This window comes from Oncorhynchus masou, chromosome 12 (assembly GCF_036934945.1).
Source record: "Oncorhynchus masou masou isolate Uvic2021 chromosome 12, UVic_Omas_1.1, whole genome shotgun sequence".
Classification (NCBI taxonomy): domain Eukaryota; kingdom Metazoa; phylum Chordata; class Actinopteri; order Salmoniformes; family Salmonidae; genus Oncorhynchus; species Oncorhynchus masou.
Window position 1 is genome coordinate 75,939,187 of NC_088223.1, and position 19,081 is coordinate 75,958,267.

Here is a 19,081-nt window from a genome sequence, read left to right on the forward strand (position 1 = left end):
CTTCAGACCTGTCTTAAATAAATGGATATATTGTGAAGGTGTAGGCTATATTACATGGATTTATTATACTTTTTAATTAAATGTGGAAGCCAGGAGATGCTAAATGTGTTTATGTTAATTAACGGTCAACTACCGCGAGACCGACAGTTATTTGCCTGACAATCACCAGTTGACTAAATTTTGTGACCACCACAGCCCTAGTCATACCCAAGAAGAATCGAGGCTGTAATCGCTGCCCAAGGTGCTTCAAGAAAGTACTGAGTAAAGGGTCTGAATACTTATGTAAATGTGATATTGTTTTAAATTTTTAATACATTTGCAATAATTTCTACAAACCTGCTTTTGCTTCGTCATTGTGGGCTATTGTGTGTAGATTGATGAGGGGGGAAAAAACAATTTATTACATTTTAGAATAAGGCAGTAACGTAACAAAATGTGTAAAAGGTCAAGAGGTCTGAATACTTTCCGAATGCACTGTACATTACATCTGGATAGATAGTACTTAAACACATAAAGTATATAGAGTATTTTCAGTCATAATGATTATAAATCTCCCTTTCTGTGGTAAATAAAAGCTACATGGTTATTATCCCCATTATGCAATTGCTTGAACATATTTTACATGAATCAGCACACACACAGACGCGCACGCACACAAAAACATTTAAAACTGATTCCCCTCTTATAGGCAATTTTGATGAATTGAATCTATAAAAGTCCCGAGCTTGGCAAATGAGGGCGTAATCTAGCAGAAGACTCCAAGGAGCTCTCTCGAACATTCAATTACAAAGTTAGCTCAGCTGAGGAGTCCAACCATCGGCACACTCCATTAATGGACGCACTTGTTTGAGAGCTGCTCCAGCTCATATTGAATGGGATTTTAATGCAGAATACAGTATGTTCTTGTTATAAACATAATACTCCCTCTGTTGCTTTCATAGGCTAGTGATTGGACTGTTCAAGACAATAACTGAATAAGCAGCTTTTCCTAATTAGCGAGAATGTTATCTTCTTCTATTCCCAGCTGGAATGACAAACTCCTCACATGTAAATAGGAGACAGGTTTTGAACATCCAGCTGTGGACCTATTCAATTGCCCTAATTCTTTAACCATTTGAAAAATAAATGCACACGTCATGATCACCACCGTAAACTTTTAATGTAGCAAATATCAATTTGGAATGGAAATAGATTTGCGTAAATTGGCATCACGTGATTTGGTTTATTTATCTTGTAATAAGCACAATCTGTTTTTGTATCGTATTGTTTAGTGCGGGCGGGTATTTCTGTCCTTCATTAACCTACTTAACATATCAGCAGTAATTTCCGTCTGTTTGGTCGTTTGTCATTGAGCCACTGCACACTTTCTTTTCATTAGATCCCAATGAGAGTATCTTCTAAATAATTGAAATATTGTATCTTGAAATGAAAAGACAGCTTCATAAGTGCATAATAATTAACTCAGACCCATGTGTGTGCTGTTGCCATCTCTTCTATATTTAACATACGTAAGAATTGACAACCATGGAAGAGTTGGCTACAGTACATATAATATGGGACTAGGCTACAAAAGCTTGTGCAGACATACACTTCCTTGGGGTATATACGTGAGCTTCACAGAGTGTGTCTTCAAAGTAACAGTGCCATTGGCAATATTTTCATGTTTACTTTGTGTTTTTCCTTATCTGCCTCTGAAACTACAGGGGCAAAGTTCACCTTAGTGCCAACCAGGGCTGTGCACAGACCTTTCAAGGAGCAGGTGCTCAAAATGAAAATGCCCCTAAAGACATGCTTGACATCGGGAAAAGAGGGTAGGCTATCAGCTGATAATTGATGCTGATTATTGATGTAAATCTACTAGTTAGCTAGCTCAATATATACTGTGTATTTTTTTACTGATTGTGGTTCATTTTAAAATGCTCTTCATAATATAGCCTAATATTCATAATCTTCCAACTCATGATATATGGCTGGCTAGTGGCTTGTGTGGATATTTTCATATTATGGCAGTTAGCTAGAGTCTAGCGGTATTCAACTCCTACCCTACGAGGTCTGGAGCCTGCTGGTTTTCTGTTCTACCTGATAATCAATTGATCCCACCTGGTATCCCACGGCTAAATAAGTCCCTGATTAGAGGGGAACAATTAAAAAAACGCAATGGAACTGGCTATGAGGTCCAGAGTTGAGTTTGAGGGGTCTAGACTACTGTATATCTGTGTTCAGTGCTTCATTTGTAAATTGGGAGATGCCAACCAAAAGTGAGTGAGAGGTGACATTGGGAGCTCTTAGGTACCGGAACACATGAGATTAAGACAAAAAAGCTTTAATAAAGCATTGCATGCATATCATCACATTTGTTTAGTGGCATAGAACAGTATAATATAGGCACGTACCGAAATTGCACACATGGGACCATTTTTAGTAGCCTAGGGTCTGATGTTTTTTGCCCTTCAACAAACAAATTTCATGCAATGCTACATGACTGGAGACTTTGGGAGAATATTCTTAAATAACGCTTAAATTATCAAAATACAGGCTACTTTGAGATCCATAAAAACTGAGATCAATAAAAATGACCTAATCTTGAATCCATCAATAGCCTAGGCCCTAGGCCCAGGGATGTGGAGGCATATTTTACAATATGAGAAGGAAATTATAGTCCTTAAAAAGCTTTCCAGTTTCACTGACTCGCCATCCCTGCCAAAGGCCTACCTCACCATTGTTTAACTTTGTAAAACAATATTTACTCAATATGTCTGTTTGGATGTTTATAACATGTATTGGTTGCCTACAGCAGAAAGATGAGAGTCTATTTTCAGTAGGAGCCCTTTGCTTTCCAACCTGTGTTTTCCTGCGATTGTATTTGAAATATTGCAAATGGCCTGTTTTGTCTGCATGCTGTTCACTGACAGATTTGCCAGGTGTTACCAATTGTAGGCTATGCCTTGTTATTGGGCTACACAACCCACAGCTAGACAATATTTTTTAAGAAGCCATTGATCCTCTGTGGCTAAATTAGTGGTTTACTCATGTGTAGTAGATTATACTGAATTATTTCATTTCTTTCTGAACAGGCAGCAGTAAATCTATAATTTTGACAAAATTATCAGAAGTGCTACAGCACCTCCAGCACCCTTCCAGCTATGATTATATAAGGAAATAAATGATGAAGCGCGTATAAGCTACCAGCCAACCAGACCGAATATTAATGATGTAAATCAAGTGTTAATCAAATGTTATGCCACTGTTTGCAAATTCGCAAATGGTATGATATGTTACAAATTCAAATTTGTGGTGGCCAACATTAGCTATGTGACTAATGCTAACGTTAGCTAGCTGTCTAACATTAGCTAGGCTCGTGGCGAGGGGTTAGAGTTAAGGTCTGGAAGACCCAGCCACGACCCATCTTCAATGCTCTTACTGAGGAAAGGAGGTTGTTGGCCAAGATCTCGCGATACATGGCCCCATCCATCCTCCACTCAATACGGTGCAGTCATCCTGTCCCCTTTGCAGAAAATCATCCCCAAAGAATGATGTTTCCACCTCCATGCTTCACGGTTGGGATGGAGTTCTTGGGGTTGTACACATCCTTCTTCTTCCTCCAAACACGGTGAGTGGGGTTTAGACCAAAAAGCTCTATTTTTGTCTCATCAGACCACATAACCTTCTCCCATTCCTCCTCTGGATCATCCAGATGGTCATTGGAAAACTTCAGACGGGCCTGGACATGCACTGGCTTGAGCAGGGGGACCTTGCGTGCGCTGCAGGATTTTAATCCATGACGGCGTAGTGTGTGGTTTTCTTTGAGACTGTGGTCCCAGCTGTCTTCAGGTTATTGACCAGGTCCTGCCATGTAGTTCTGGGCTGATCCCTCGCCTTCCTCATGATAATTAATGCCCCACGAGGTGAGATCTTGCATGGAGCCCCAAACTTTCAAAGTTTTGGACATTTTCCAGGTTGACTGACCTTTATGTCTTTAAGTAATGTTGTTTCTCTTTGCTTATTTGAGCTGTTCTTGCCATAATATGGACTTGGTCTTTTACCAAATAGGGCTATCTTCTGTATACCACCCTTAACTTGTCACAACACAACTGATTGGCTCAAATGCATCAAGGAAAGCAATTCCACAAATTAACTTTTAACAAGGCATACCTGTTAATTGAAATGCATTCCAGGTGACTACCTCATGAAGCTGGTTGAGAGAATGACAAGAGTGCATCAAGGCAAAGGGCGTCTACTTTTAACTTCTTAAGGCTAGGGGGCGGTATTTTCACATCCAGATGAAAAGCATGCCCAAAGTAAACTGCCTGCTACTCAGGCCCGGAAGCTAGGTTATGCATATTATTAGTAGATTTTGATAGAGAACACTCTGAAGTTTCTAAAACTGTTTGAATGATGTCTGTGAGTATAACATAACTTATTTGGCAGGTAAAACCCAGAGGACAAACCATCCAGGAAAAACATTTGAGGTCACTCTCTTTTCAATGGGTTTCCTATGGGGATCTAAGGCACTTGCTTGCAGTTCCTATCGATTCCACTAGATGTCAACAGTCTTTAGAAATTGGTTGATGTTTTTCCTTTGTGTAATGAAGAAGTAGGGCAGTTCAGAACGAGGGTCGAGTGAAGTGTACTGTTTGTTAGAGGCGCGAGACCTGAAAGCACGCTCCACTTTGTTTTCGTCCGGTATTGAACCCTCCTTAAATTTGATCTATTATTTACGTAAAAAAATACCTAAAGTTGTATAAGGAAAGTTGTTTGAAATGTTTGGAACAAGTTTACAGGTAACTTACTAGATATTTCGTAGTCATGTTGCATGAGTTGGAACCGGTGTTCTTCTGGATCAAACGCGCCAAATAAATGGACATTTTGGATATAACGACGGAATTTATCAAACAAAAGGACCATTTGTGATGTTTATGGGACATTTGAGTGCCAACAAAAGAAGATCTTCAAAGGTAAGGCATGAATTATATCGTTATTTCTGAGTTTTGTGTCACGCCCGGCGGGTTGAAATATGAATGTCAAGTGTTTGTTTGGTGGGGTACTATCATCAGATAATTGCATGGTTTGCTTTCGCCGTAAAGCCTTTTTGAAATCTGACACGTTGGCTGGATTAACAATAACTGTAGCTTTAATTTGGTGTATTGCATGTGTGATTTTGTTAAATCTGGCATTCAGTTGTCTCTGTACTTCAATATGAAACAAAGCAGAAACCTCCAAAGGCCCCATCTCCACTGTTTACATTAAGTTAAGAGCAATTGCTTGTGCCCTGAAAGGAATTTTTTGAATGCACATAAACATAAATTGTGCATTTGAAAGCCCATTTTGAAAAAGCAAGCATTCTGTGCTTCTTTGTTCTCCCCAATAAAGAAATGAAACATTGGGCCATGGCAAAGGCACCCTATAAAAATTACAAATGTATTATCAAGTCTGTGATTGCTCTTGGCCAAGTTTGAATAGCATCATCAAAATTGATTTAAAATAAATAATTTGTTGTTGAACATGCATTACTTTGTGACGAAGTTAAAAAAGGCTAAGATGCCTAAAGCATTCTCAAATGCACTAACTATAATTCTCTTATTGTGTTCATCAATGGCATTAGCTAACACTCACTGGTTCTCTTTGACGGGTACTGATGTATTGTCATGCTGGAACAGGAAAGGGCCTTCCCCAAACTGTTGCCACAAAGCGTATAGAATGTAATTAAGATTTCACTTAGCCCAAACCATGAAAAACAACCCCAGACCATTATTCTGCCTCCACCAAACTTCACAGTTAGCATTATGCATTGGGGCAGGTAGCGTTCTCTTGGCATCCACAAAACCCACATTCGTCGGTCAGACTGCCAGATGGTGAAACATGATTCATCACTCCAGAGAACGCGTTTCCACTGTTCCAGAGTCCAATGGCAGAAAGCTTTACACCACTACAGCCGATGCTTGGCATTGTGCATGGTGATCTTAGGCTTGTGTGCAGTTGCTCAGCCATTTCGTGAACCTCCAGACTAACAGTTCGTATGCGGACGTTGCTTTCAGTGTTGCAACCGAGGAAAGACGATTTTTACATGACAACATACTTCAGCACTCGGTGGTCCTGTTCTGTGAGCTTGTGTGGTCTACCACTTCGCTGCTGAGCCGTTGTTGCTCCTAAACCTTTCCACTTCACAATAACAACACTTACAGATGACCAGGGCAGCTCTAGCAGGGCAGAAATTTGACAAACTGACTTGTTGGAAAGGTGGCATGCTATGATGGTGCCACATTGAAAGTCACTGAGGTCTTCAGTAAGGCCACTCTACTGCCAATGTTTGTCTATGGAGATTGCATGGCCGTGTGCTCAATTTTATACACCTGTCAGCATCAGGGGTGGCTGATATAGCCGAGTCCACTCAATTGAAGGGGTGTCCACATACTTTTGTGTATATAGTGTAGCTACTGCATACAGTGGAACTCATGGGAACGGGGTTGCCAAAAAACCTAAATGTTTTCAAAATTCTACCCAACAACCACAGATACAAAACATAAAACGTGTCTCTGAGATAACAGCCGTAAAGGGTTCAAATTAGCTATATTTACCTCCATACTCACCCCTCTAATAGGCTGCATACACATCAACCTCTACCTACCAAATGACAAAACTCACAGACTAAAGGCTTGTTTCAGCACTTTCTCCATTCTATACATGCTGACACTGAAGGAGGCGGTAATTGCGTAAATGTTCATATGTCTTGAATGTATTCAGGGGGTACTGGCGCAACAAGTGACAGTGGCTCTTTTTTAGCCACCCGGGCTGCAATTATGGCTCCTCTGAAGACACCCTCTGTGTGTGGCAAATGGAGACCCATCAAAGCAATTCCTCACTTATCTCCTAAAATACATGGCCAGTCACATCGTCATATTAACATTTCAATTCCACAATCCTTGTAGCGACACAAAAGGAGAGAGAAAGAGGGGAGGAAACTGTCACACAATTGTCTCCACGTGAAATGTAGTGCATTACAAATGCAAGCATCATCTTACCTGATTAAGTGAAGCATAGAAATATAGATAGGGAGACAGGCAGACAAACATGTGGTTTCCCCTCCTCTTGATGAGATAGCGGTATGTGTGAGCACAGTTCTCCAAACCCACTCGGTAAACATATACTCAGACATCCCCAACTGTGGCACGTTTGTCTTTGCAATGACGCCTCATACTGTAATGTATTCAGACACTCACTCGCCTCCAAAACATTTACATCTTTCCAATTATCCTAATTAATTATCCCAAATGCATTGACAGCAATTTATTTCTATACATATCATTAGTGGTTAATGGTGATTAGGGAAAAGGTAGTAGACAGATAATGAGCTACTTAGAAAGGAGAAGGATACAGTTCACCAAGTGTCATTGGGGCTACCTAAAGTCATGGTGACAAAATGGGGGGGGGGGAGAAAGCCAGAGAGAAAGAGGGAGCTGGGGAATGAGAGAAAGAGTGTGAGAAAGATAGAGCCAGAGAAAGATAGATAATAAAAGATCCCAGACATTTTCCATAGAACATAAAGCTTATTTCTCTCAAATTCTGCACACACATTTGTTTACATCCCTGTTATTGAGCAAGATTACCTAGATAATCCATCCACCTGACAGTTATGCCATTAAACAACATGATTATTACACAGGCGCACCTTGTGCTTGTGACAATGAAAGGCCACTAAAAAAAATTGTAGTTTTGTCACACAACACAATACTACAGATATCTTAAGTTTTGAGTGAGCGTGCAATTGACATGCTGACTGCAGAAATGTCCAAAAGAGCCATTGCCAGAGAATTGAATGTTCATTTCTCTACCATAAGCCACCTCCAACATCTTTTTAGAGAATTTGGCCATACGTCCAACCGGCCTCCAACAACCGCAGACCACGTGTAACCACACCAGCCCAAGATCTCCACATCCGGCTTCTTCACCTGCGGGATTATCTGAGACCAGCCACCCGGACAGCTGATGAAACTGTGGGTTTGCACATCCAAATAATTTATGCACAAACTGTCAGAAACCATCTCAGGAAAGCTCATTTGCGTGCTACTTGTCCACACCAGGGTCTTTATGTGACTGCAGTTCGGGTAAAAACGGACTTCAGTTTACAAATGTTCACCTACGATGGCCACTGGCAAGCTGGAGTAGTGTGCTCTTCGCGGATGAATTCTGGTTTCAACTGTACTGGGCAGATGGCAGACAGACAGTGTGTATGGCGTTCTGTGGGCGAGCGGTTTGCTGATGCGAACGTTGTTAACAGAGTTTCCTATGGTGATGGTGGGGTTATGGTATGGGTAGGCATAAGCTACGGACAAACACTATTGTATTTTATTGATGACCATTTGAATGCACAGAAAGACTGGTGTCTTACCTGAGGGAGAGAGGAGTTTCCAGGTAAACGAGGGTTCTGGTTTGCCACTGGCTTGGCACATCAGCGTGACGTTGGAGCCTTCGTTGACCACGATGCCCTTCGACAGGTTGATGATTGTGGGGGGCACTGCAAAACACAGAGAAAATTACACTTGTTTGCTATTTGTTTCTGTTTGAGCATTTTAACCAAAAAGTATTGTAGTAACTTTGTTACTCAGAATTTGGATTTAAAGATGACAATACTATTAAAATATAAAATACTGTAAATATGACAGTTGCGAGGAACGCATTCCTTTGAATCTCATATCAAGCTAGTGCTGAGATAACTACATCAGAGCATTTCCTATAACCTATAAGCAAGCCTCTGTAAAGTGAAGGAACGCACAGAAAAAGATAACCTTTCCTGACATTACTGTTTACCCTTAAAGGCATTCACTACTGGTAGAGTGGACTGAACAAAGGCCAGAGCTATTCAACCACAACCTCAATCAAAATGTTACTGTGTCACAGGAGTTATTCCAACTTGAAGGAAGATAGTGTATTAAATAGGCCTCAGTTTGATGTTTGGCCATGGGTGCAACTAAGGGCCATCGTAGACTGCTCACCATCATTACAGTCAGAAAAGTTAAGCTAGAACCAGGCCTACTCAAGTTGAGGGGTAAGAAGAAAGAAACAAGTACACTAAATACTACTATGTTTAATGAAGGAATTTCTACCCATCATAAATATGTGCTTTTACACACAAAATAGTATTTGGCACAGACACAGCAAACCATTGCTGCAAACCACAGCTGTGATCTGAAGATACGAAAAGCATGACCTTGACCGTTGCTGAATGCGGATCCAAAGCAACGAGAAACAGCCAGCAACTATCAGGAGTGTCTTACAAGAACACACATATCTCTGCTTTTACTTTGCACCTGCTCTCCACTTAAAAGCACTGAAATTCTAACCTATAAAGACTTGGAAACCAGTCGTTCAAATGAAAAGATTTTCCCGAAAAGCAGAAGCACCAGGAAAAACCCTTAACCTAAAAACGGTCAAAGTGTGAAAGGGAGCATGTTGAGCAGCGAGCTGCTATACTAGAAGGTATGTTCTGAAATTAAGCAAGCCTTACAATTTCTCCCACTTCTGTCCCTCTGGACCTGCCACCAGCTCCAAATCATAAGCGAATTAGCCATGAACATCATCCAATACAGTGCTTTTCACTGCCACTAGGCATACTTCCTTATACTGTACATCCGGCATAACTGCATTTGAATAAGACATGGAAATATAGTGATATTGTAAGCTACATTGTAATGAGGCACTGTGCGTGGCCAAGGCACAAGTATGTTCCACATCTTTCCTTGAGGAAGTATCATGTCGGACTACCAAATAGAATGTCCCCCACATGTGACGCTTTTCATCTCTCCAGCAAGTGTCTGCCAAACCAAAGAGAGGTGTCCTCATGTTTTGACATCAACGGACACGTTTGGTTTCCTCTGTCTCTTTCTTCCTTTTTAACTTTCAAGGATTTCTATTTCCAAGAAGAAGAAGACAAGTAAAAAAAAAATAATAATAATTTCGAGAGGATGCTTGTGTAATTGGTTTTCTGTTCAGTATCTGAAAAATGCAAACGAGACAATTCACCTCGTGGCTGATGTATTGATTGCCTTTGAACACTATTTGAGAAGAGTGCAGTGCAAGGCCTAATCCTTATCTTTGTGGAACCCTTGCAGAACACGAAAAGGAAACAGTCAGCACAAAGATACATGTAACACAATCATATTATTTAGGGAACCACTGGGAATAGAATGGACTACACTGTGTAAGCACGTGCCACTCCCTAAAATTATGAAAACCCATTTAGAATTTGATGGCAATTTGAGAACTAAATGTGTGTCAAATGTCACCTGGAGACCTGCCGCTTCAGTCGACAAGCCAGACGAAGGTCTAAAGCGTTGGTGACTTTTCACTGAGTCTCCCCTCCCCCTAGACACACACCAACACATACTGTATACCCACAGAGAGGATGAAGGACAGGGTCATCCACAGTTGAAATCAGTCTTATCTCCTGTAGTAACATTTGAAATTGTGTTTTTTACAATGAATAAAAGTAGAGACTCAGAGCTACAAAATGGTATATAATACACTGAATTTGTTTTTAGGAACAATGGGAAAGTAATTCTGCTTTGAAAGGCAATAAACTTGTTAACTCACTTTTGAGAAAATGGTCTTTGAATGGTTTTGTACCTACTGGAGAGCTCTCCTTTGTCTACACCCATTCAGCATTGTTCATACCCTCTTAAGCTAGCCCCACCCATTTTTTTAAGGATTCACGTGAAACAGTGAGTAGATTTAAAAAGTCCAGATAAACATATTTCAAAAATATTAGATGACGCTTACCCAGACACACTTGTCTAAATTGATGGGTCATGTGAAATAAATGCTATAACTCCCAGACACATCTTGCCAAGTGGATGGGTCTCTACAGAAGGTGTAAACGGTACAGCTAAATGGTTACTTGCATAGTACCAATATCAGAAAGTGTCAATATCATTAAAATATAATATACATACAGTGCCTTGCGAAAGTATTCGGCCCCCTTGAACTTTGCGACCTTTTGCCACATTTCAGGCTTCAAACATAAAGATATAAAACTGTATTTTTTTGTGAAGAATCAACAACAAGTGGGACACAATCATGAAGTGGAACGACATTTATTGGATATTTCAAACTTTTTTAACAAATCAAAAACTGAAAAATTGGGCGTGCAAAATTATTCAGCCCCCTTAAGTTAATACTTTGTAGCGCCACCTTTTGCTGCGATTACAACTGTAAGTCGCTTGGGGTATGTCTCTATCAGTTTTGCACATCGGGAGACTGAAATTTTTCCCATTCTTCCTTGCAAAACAGCTCGAGCTCAGTGAGGTTGGATGGAGAGCATTTGTGAACAGCAGTTTTCAGTTCTTTCCACAGATTCTCGATTGGATTCAGGTCTGGACTTTGACTTGGCCATTCTAACACCTGGATATGTTTATTTTTGAACCATTCCATTGTAGATTTTGCTTTATGTTTTGGATCATTGTCTTGTTGGAAGACAAATCTCCGTCCCAGTCTCAGGTCTTTTGCAGACTCCATCAGGTTTTCTTCCAGAATGGTCCTGTATTTGGCTCCATCCATCTTCCCATCAATTTTAACCATCTTCCCTGTCCCTGCTGAAGAAAAGCAGGCCCAAACCATGATGCTGCCACCACCATGTTTGACAGTGGGTATGGTGTGTTCAGGGTGATGAGCTGTGTTGCTTTTACGCCAAACATAACGTTTTGCATTGTTGCCAAAAAGTTAAATTTTGGTTTCATCTGACCAGAGCACCTTCTTCCACATGTTTGGTGTGTCTCCCAGGTGGCTTGTGGCAAACTTTAAACGACACTTTTTATGGAGATCTTTAAGAAATGGCTTTCTTCTTGCCACTCTTCCATAAAGGCCAGATTTGTGCAATATACGACTGATTGTTGTCCTATGGACAGAGTCTCCCACCTCAGCTGTAGATCTCTGCAGTTCATCCAGAGTGATCATGGGCCTCTTGGCTGCATCTCTGATCAGTCTTCTCCTTGTATGAGCTGAAAGTTTAGAGGGATGGCCAGGTCTTGGTAGATTTGCAGTGGTCTGATACTCCTTCCATTTCAATATTATCACTTGCACAGTGCTCCTTGGGATGTTTAAAGCTTAGGAAATCTTGTATCCGGATTGTATCCAAATCCGGCTTTAAACTTCTTCACAACAGTATCTCGGACCTGCCTGGTGTGTTCCTTGTTCTTCATGATGCTCTCTGCGCTTTTAACGGACCTCTGAGACTATCACAGTGCAGGTGCATTTATACGGAGACTTGATTACACACAGGTGGATTGTTTTTATCATCATTAGTCATTTAGGTCAACATTGGATCATTCAGAGATCCTCACTGAACTTCTGGAGAGAGTTTGCTGCACTGAAAGTAAAGGGGCTGAATAATTTTGCATGCCCAATTTTTCAGTTTTTGATTTGTTAAAAAAGTTTGAAATATCCAATAAATGTCGTTCCACTTCATGATTGTGTCCCACTTGTTGTTGATTCTTCACAAAAAAATACAGTTTTATATCTTTATGTTTGAAGCCTGAAATGTGGCAAAAGGTCGCAAAGTTCAAGGGGGCCGAATACTTTCGCAAGGCACTGTATGTACAAGAACAATATCATTGATAGATGAGGTAGATATATGCATACAATCAGGGGTAAAATGGCCGAGCAGCAGGATAAAAATAAAATAGAAGCAGCAACGTGTCATATCAAATTGTATTGATCACGTACATGTGTTTAGCAGATGGTATTGCGGGAGTAACAAAATACTTGTGTTTCTAGCTCTGACAGTGCAGTAATATCTAACAAGTAATATCTAACAATTTCACAACATATACCCAATACACACAAATCAAAGTAAAGGAATGGAATTAAGAATGTATAAATATATGGATGAGCAATGTCAGAGCGGCATAGACTAACATACAGTACAATAGAATACAGTATATACATATGAGATGATTAATGCAAAATATGTAAACATTGTTAAAGTGACTAGTGTTCCATTTATTAAAATGGCCAGAGATTAAGTCTATGTACAGTATCACTGCAACTCCCGTACGGACTCGGCAGAGGCGAAGGTTGAGAGCCGTGCGTCCGATACACAACCCAACTAAGCTGCACTACTTCTTGACACAATTAACCCAGAAGCCAGCCGCACCAACGTGTCGGAGGGAACACAGTGCACCTGGCGACCTTGTCAGCGTGCACTGCACCCGGCCGCCATAGGAGTCGCTAGTGCGCAATGGGACAAGGACATCCTTGCCGGCCAAACCCTCCCCTAACCTGGACGATGCTGGGCCAATTGTGCGCCGCCCCAATGGTCTCCCAGTCGAGGCTGGCTGCGACTGAGCCTGAACTCGAACCCAGAATCTCTAGTGGCACAGCTAGCAGTGAGAAGCTGTGCCAAAGACCACTAGGCGGCTCGGGAGGCCCGCATTCAATTTCTAATCCTAGATCCTAGTCTGTGCAGGTAATGTGTTAATATTTAATAAACTGATTTTCAACTGAAATCCTCATATCAAACAGACCAAAGTCTACATGGAATTGACATCTCCTCTGCCAGTAACACAGTATTTAGTCTAAACCCAGTTGATACTGTCAAATTGGTATACTACCGTGTCATGACTGTCCTGATCAGGTCTGCTTACAGGAGATCACAACCCAACAGATTATCTCTCAACCCCAACAGAGGAGGAGAGATCTAGGGGTCTGAAGATGTGGGGGTTTTATGACCCCTCACGCCCCTGGTAAATCTCAGGCCACAGACAAATTCCGTTGTCCTGTTACTATGGAGAACCAGCCTCAGAACATTAACATTAAATAAAGGGACTTTGGAACATTGGTTTCCGTCAGCCACAATGGTGGTAATGACGATAGATGGAATATGAAAATGTATGTCATTTTTGTTTTGTTATTAAAAGGTTAATAGCTTACGTTATTACGAAAACATTGTAATGTGAAGAGTTTTCCTGGAATATGTTTGAAGTTTATACATTGTATGTTGTATGGAAAATATCCAAATCAAAGAGAATGTTTTGGGGACGATGAAATGTTAAGTTAGTTGTCTAAAATTGGATTTGAATAAAATCTAGACCTTGCCTCATTAACTAGGTACGCCCAGAGAATTGCCCTAAAGGCAGTTACGCCCACTTCTGACCCAAGGGTATAAAACCTGTGAGTAAAGAATTCACAGGGAAGACTACGTGACCCAAGCTGCAGCCAAAGTCTAAAAAGTCAATGAACCCAGAACGCAATGCAAGTTTGAAGACAAAGAAATCCTTTTCTACCTAAGCTACGGATGAGTAGCTGTGTCTAAGCGTGTGAATTCAAGTCAAACCACCTAGCCTCCATCTCCCATCAAATTGTGGTATCTAAAGGGTTTCATTCCTATGCTGTGAGCTCTGAGCTACAGAGCTGTCTGTCCTCAGAAGACCCCTTCCAGAGCAAAGGGTGAGGGAACAGACTCCTAAGCCAAAAGGACACTGACATTGGGAGGACGATCAGAGAGGTGCGCCGGAGTAGTGCGCCATCGAGCAGCCTGAACAGTCCACACAAAGAAACCTCTGAGATCATCCCCACGTAATTACATCATTATATTCTGACCCATAAGAGCTGCAGTTTGGGGCAAGGGTTAGAATAGCATAGCTGACATTCACCCAAATGTATATTTCTCTCGTGTACTTTCTTTTTTCTCTCTCTTTGAAATCCCCATCGTGGGTAACACGCGCCATTGTGTGTTGGCCCGTTATACTAAGTTCTAATCAATAGCCTATAATGTGTTTTGTCTGTGTGTATCTTTTATCATTTTAGCTTTTTAGTAAATAAATATTCAATTAAGATTGGTGTGGTACGAACTCATTGGTGAGACCCGGGTCCATGCAGATTCACGAGCTATACGACGTTCAGAATGAGATTGGTAGAGGTAACTGGTTAATTAGCGGCTGTTGTAAAATCGATATTCTGATATTCTTTGAGTTCATTTGGGAAATAGAAACTCAATAAAACTAGTTTTCCCATGGTGCCCCAGGTTAATGAGTTAATAATTGCTTGATTCAGTTAATCACGCAATTAGAAAATTTAATCATTCGATGAACAACAGTCGTCACATTAACTAATACAACGTCACAACATATACATATACAAATAGTGGTATTTTCTAGACTTTGCCTGTCAGTCAGACAAGGAAAACTAAAATATTTGGGTGTTGTCCAGGCAGGAAATGGCTCATCATCTGAAGATATGAGGGTTTTTGTGATAAAAAAAGTTTGTATTTACCTGATTTGTTTGATATTAATAGTTAATGATTATATACTTATCAAATAGTAAGACATATATGTTCTGTTAAATGCTGTGTTTCTGTAAAGAGATGGTTTCCACTCAAGCTTCCTGCAGTTAGTCTCGGCATATGGACAAGGAAATGGGTTTTTGCTAGAGATAGCTTAAACTGACAATGACTTTGTGATAAAAACCTAAAGCTGGTATTCTATAGACAAGATGTGGTCTGTGTGACCCGAGATAAAGATAGCCTGGAAGAATTTAGAACAATCCCTCATTAAATAAAGATGATTGTTTGAAGAAATGACAAAGTCTCTCTCAGTATGAATTTCTACAACACTATCAAGTCCACCAACAGAGAACACAACTGGAGGCTGCTGTAACAAATACAATCCAGACTCTTGCCCTCTACAACCGTGTAACCTAAATTTGACTATATCTAAAATATGTATCTCATATTTGTATTCACTGTACCCCCTCCATTGTGTGATAATCTACCCCTCTGTGTGTTACAGTTATAATGACCTGAGGGGTTTTACCAGCCGCAGCCATTTAGATGATGCATTTCAAATAATTGTTAAAAACAATATACACTGAATTCGGAAAGTATTCCGACGCCTTGACTTTTTACACAATCTACACACAATACCCCATGATGACAAAGGCAAAACATGTTTTTTAGAAATGTTTGCAAATGTATTAAAAATAAAAAAACTGAAAAAATAACATTTAAGTATGTATTCAGACCCTTTACTTATTAGTTTGTTGAAGCACCCTTGGCAGCTATTACAGCCTCAAGTCTTGTGCATGACGCAACAAGCTTGTCACATCTGTAATTGAAGAGTTTCTCCCATTCTTGTCTGCAGATACTCTCAAGTGCTGTCAGGTTGGATGAGGAGCGTCATGCACAGCTATTTTCAGGTCTCTCCAGAGATGTTCGATCGGCCTGAAGTCCGGGCTGTGGCTGGACCAAAAGGACATTCAGAGACTTATCCCTAAGCCACTCCTGCTTTGTCTTGGATGTGTGCTTAGGGTCGTTGTCCTGTTGGAAGGTAAACCTTTCCCTTTTTTATTTAATCCATTTTAGAATAAGACTAACGTAACAAAAGTTGGAAAAAGTCCAGGTTTCCGAATACACTGAAGCTCTATCAATGGTTTACTTCGAAAAGTAAGTGAGTGTCAACATTCATGATAATTATCTCCTTATTTCGATGAATCAACCATAAGCAGCTCTTAATATTTGGGAAGCTTACATACAAATTTAGCTAAAGACGTGTATCTTGAATTCATTCAATAATTTAAATTAAAAAGACAAAGAAATAAAGTCCCCATTTGTTAATCACTAAAACATCCTCAAGCCTAATTCAAAATATAGGCCTATTTAACGGTAGTCATCCAATTGATTTTTCTATCTTTACCAACCATATTTCTACGCATGTGAATAACCAGCCGAGTGCAGAAAAATACCTTTCAAAGCCAATAAAGTGCTTACTGTGAGGGGCTTTCTTTTTATATTGCACAGTCTGTCACATGGCCAATAAAGAGATCGGTCTGTGTGGGAGTCCCAAATGGCAATCTATTCCCTACATAGTGCACTACTTTTGATCAGAGCCCTTTGAGCCCTGGTCAAAAGTGTTGCACTATGTAGGGAATAGGTTGTCAATTGAGACTGAGCCTGTGTATGTGTTACCACCAGATTGGAATTCTCCAACCCTTATGAGGTAAAGCATGTTAAATTGCTTTTTAATAGAGCTGTACCTTCCCTTCACTTTTGAAGGAGGATTTCAGAGCTTCAAAGGATTCTTAAGTCAACAGGCTGCTATGCTGAATCAAAATTATTTGCTTCATTGCTGGCTGGTTGCAAAGGCCCTTATATATTCTTAAACCTTGAATCCCAGCTGCTTTACCATTGGAAGATTACAGAAGATGGAGATTCTCCCCTTTATGACTGCACGTTTGGTGGTGTGTGTGGTCTGTGGGATTGTGATCTGTTATTAAATGAAGGCCTTACCTGAACCAGGCCCTGTGATAAATATTCAACCTTCCTAAGTTCGCCCATGTCACCCTGCTCCTCCGCACACTTCTCTGGCTTCCAGTCGAAGCTCGCATTATCTTTAAGACCCTGGTGCTTGCCTACGGAGCAGCAAGGGGAACTGCCCCTCCTTACCTTCAGGATATGCTCAAACCCTACATCCCAACCCGAGCACTCCGTTCCGCCACCTCTGGTCGCTTGGCCCTCCCACCCCTATTGGATGGCAGCTCCCACTCAGACCAGGCCAAGCTCTTCTTTGTCTTGGCACCCCAATGTTGGAACAAGTTTCCCCCTAAAGTCAGGACAGTGTAGTCAAATTACAAAAATGTCCCGAAACCATACCTCTTTGAAGAGTATCTTAAATAACAACTCTCAAGACCCCCCCCCCCCACCACTCCCTTTCCCGTAAAAATAAATAAAGGCATTTCTCCTTTCCCACTAGCAGACTTCGCTGATAAATACTTTGTTGAGGGAAAATGTACTTGATACGACTGTGATGTGTTGTTGCCTCACCTAGCTATCTTAAGATGAATGTGTTTTTTTTAAATGACACGAAAATAACGGAACCCAATTATTTCCAAGTCCAGGTTACTAAAACCAGTGAATCGCAATAACTATATGTATCTTAAATGTGATTGCAAACAAAAGAAGGTTGTTTCAGTGCACATCCAGGTGAAACCAATCGTTCCAATGCTGTAACATCTCACATACAGCTACTTAAGTCGTAAGCAATCCATTTTATTTCGTTATTTTTCCCCAATGTGACAAGATGTTCTTGCTCCTCAGTAAATAAATAAACACCCTTATAATGAATTAATGTTCTCTAATGTTGGATCCACAGCTGCAGTAACAATGTTTGCATCTTGTGGAAATGTCAAATGATTTGACATGCAAATGATGGCCTCCTCCAAGCATCGATTAACATGCACATTTGGTAATCAAGCTCAGCATATTTGCTGCATCTTAATTTCCACTGACACAATTTGCCTTCTATCATAAACAGGCCTGGGTCATTCCCTTGAGTGAGCTAGCTACTCTTCTGAACATTCCCTCTTCAGTTCTCTGACCCATTAGATAAGTAATGAAGATCTTACAATTTTACCTGCTTAAGGTATATCACATGATCCCACAGGTACAGTAGCTAAGGTTCAATATACATACATATTTTGGGATTTACAGAAATTTTCAGGGGTTTATTTGTATAGACTATACAGCAACATGACTTGCAGACAAAACATGAGGCTTATCTGTGTATTGTGGCTGATTGTCCATCTTATTCACCAAAAGGAGTGATCTACTGCTGTGGCCCTGTAAGGTAATATTTGAAGTCACTCAATAAAACACCTTGTTAGAAATAAGTTTGTCAACAGGTTGGCCACATTGCAATCCAAGTCATAGACTGTTCTCTCGTGGGGTACCGATGTACCAAATAATAGCTTCAATTTGGATGAAGATTTTTACTTCAATGAGTTGGTGGCACAAGACATACTGCTTATCCCGGATCAAACCCTGACACTCGGAAGAGAAAGAGACGGCGATATCGAGGTCGATATGCAGGTACCCTTATTAAACTATGCTGCCCTACCAAGCAAAAAGGCAGTAACTGTTCATAGCATGGAACAGAAAAAATGTTTTTATTTATCTTGTTTTCACAGTAACTTTATGCATTACTGCTAACATGACCCTCATTTTCTCCAAAACCCAATACGAGGCAGGACACTTGTCCACATGATTAAGCATGTATTTAATGTATTTAATTTAATGTATTTAATTTAGCAAAAATGACAA

The 19,081-nt window shown here is 40.4% G+C and overlaps 1 protein-coding gene across 2 annotated transcripts in view; it reads right to left on the minus strand.

Moving 5' to 3' along the window:
• LOC135550820 (opioid-binding protein/cell adhesion molecule-like) overlaps nt 1-19,081 on the minus strand; it is a 428,940-nt gene that overhangs the window by 33,019 nt on the left and 376,840 nt on the right. For both annotated transcript variants that reach the window (XM_064981951.1, XM_064981950.1), the window contains one exon: nt 8,387-8,512. In XM_064981951.1, the coding sequence (XP_064838023.1) occupies nt 8,387-8,512 (126 nt within the window). The remainder of the gene's footprint in view (nt 1-8,386; nt 8,513-19,081) is intronic.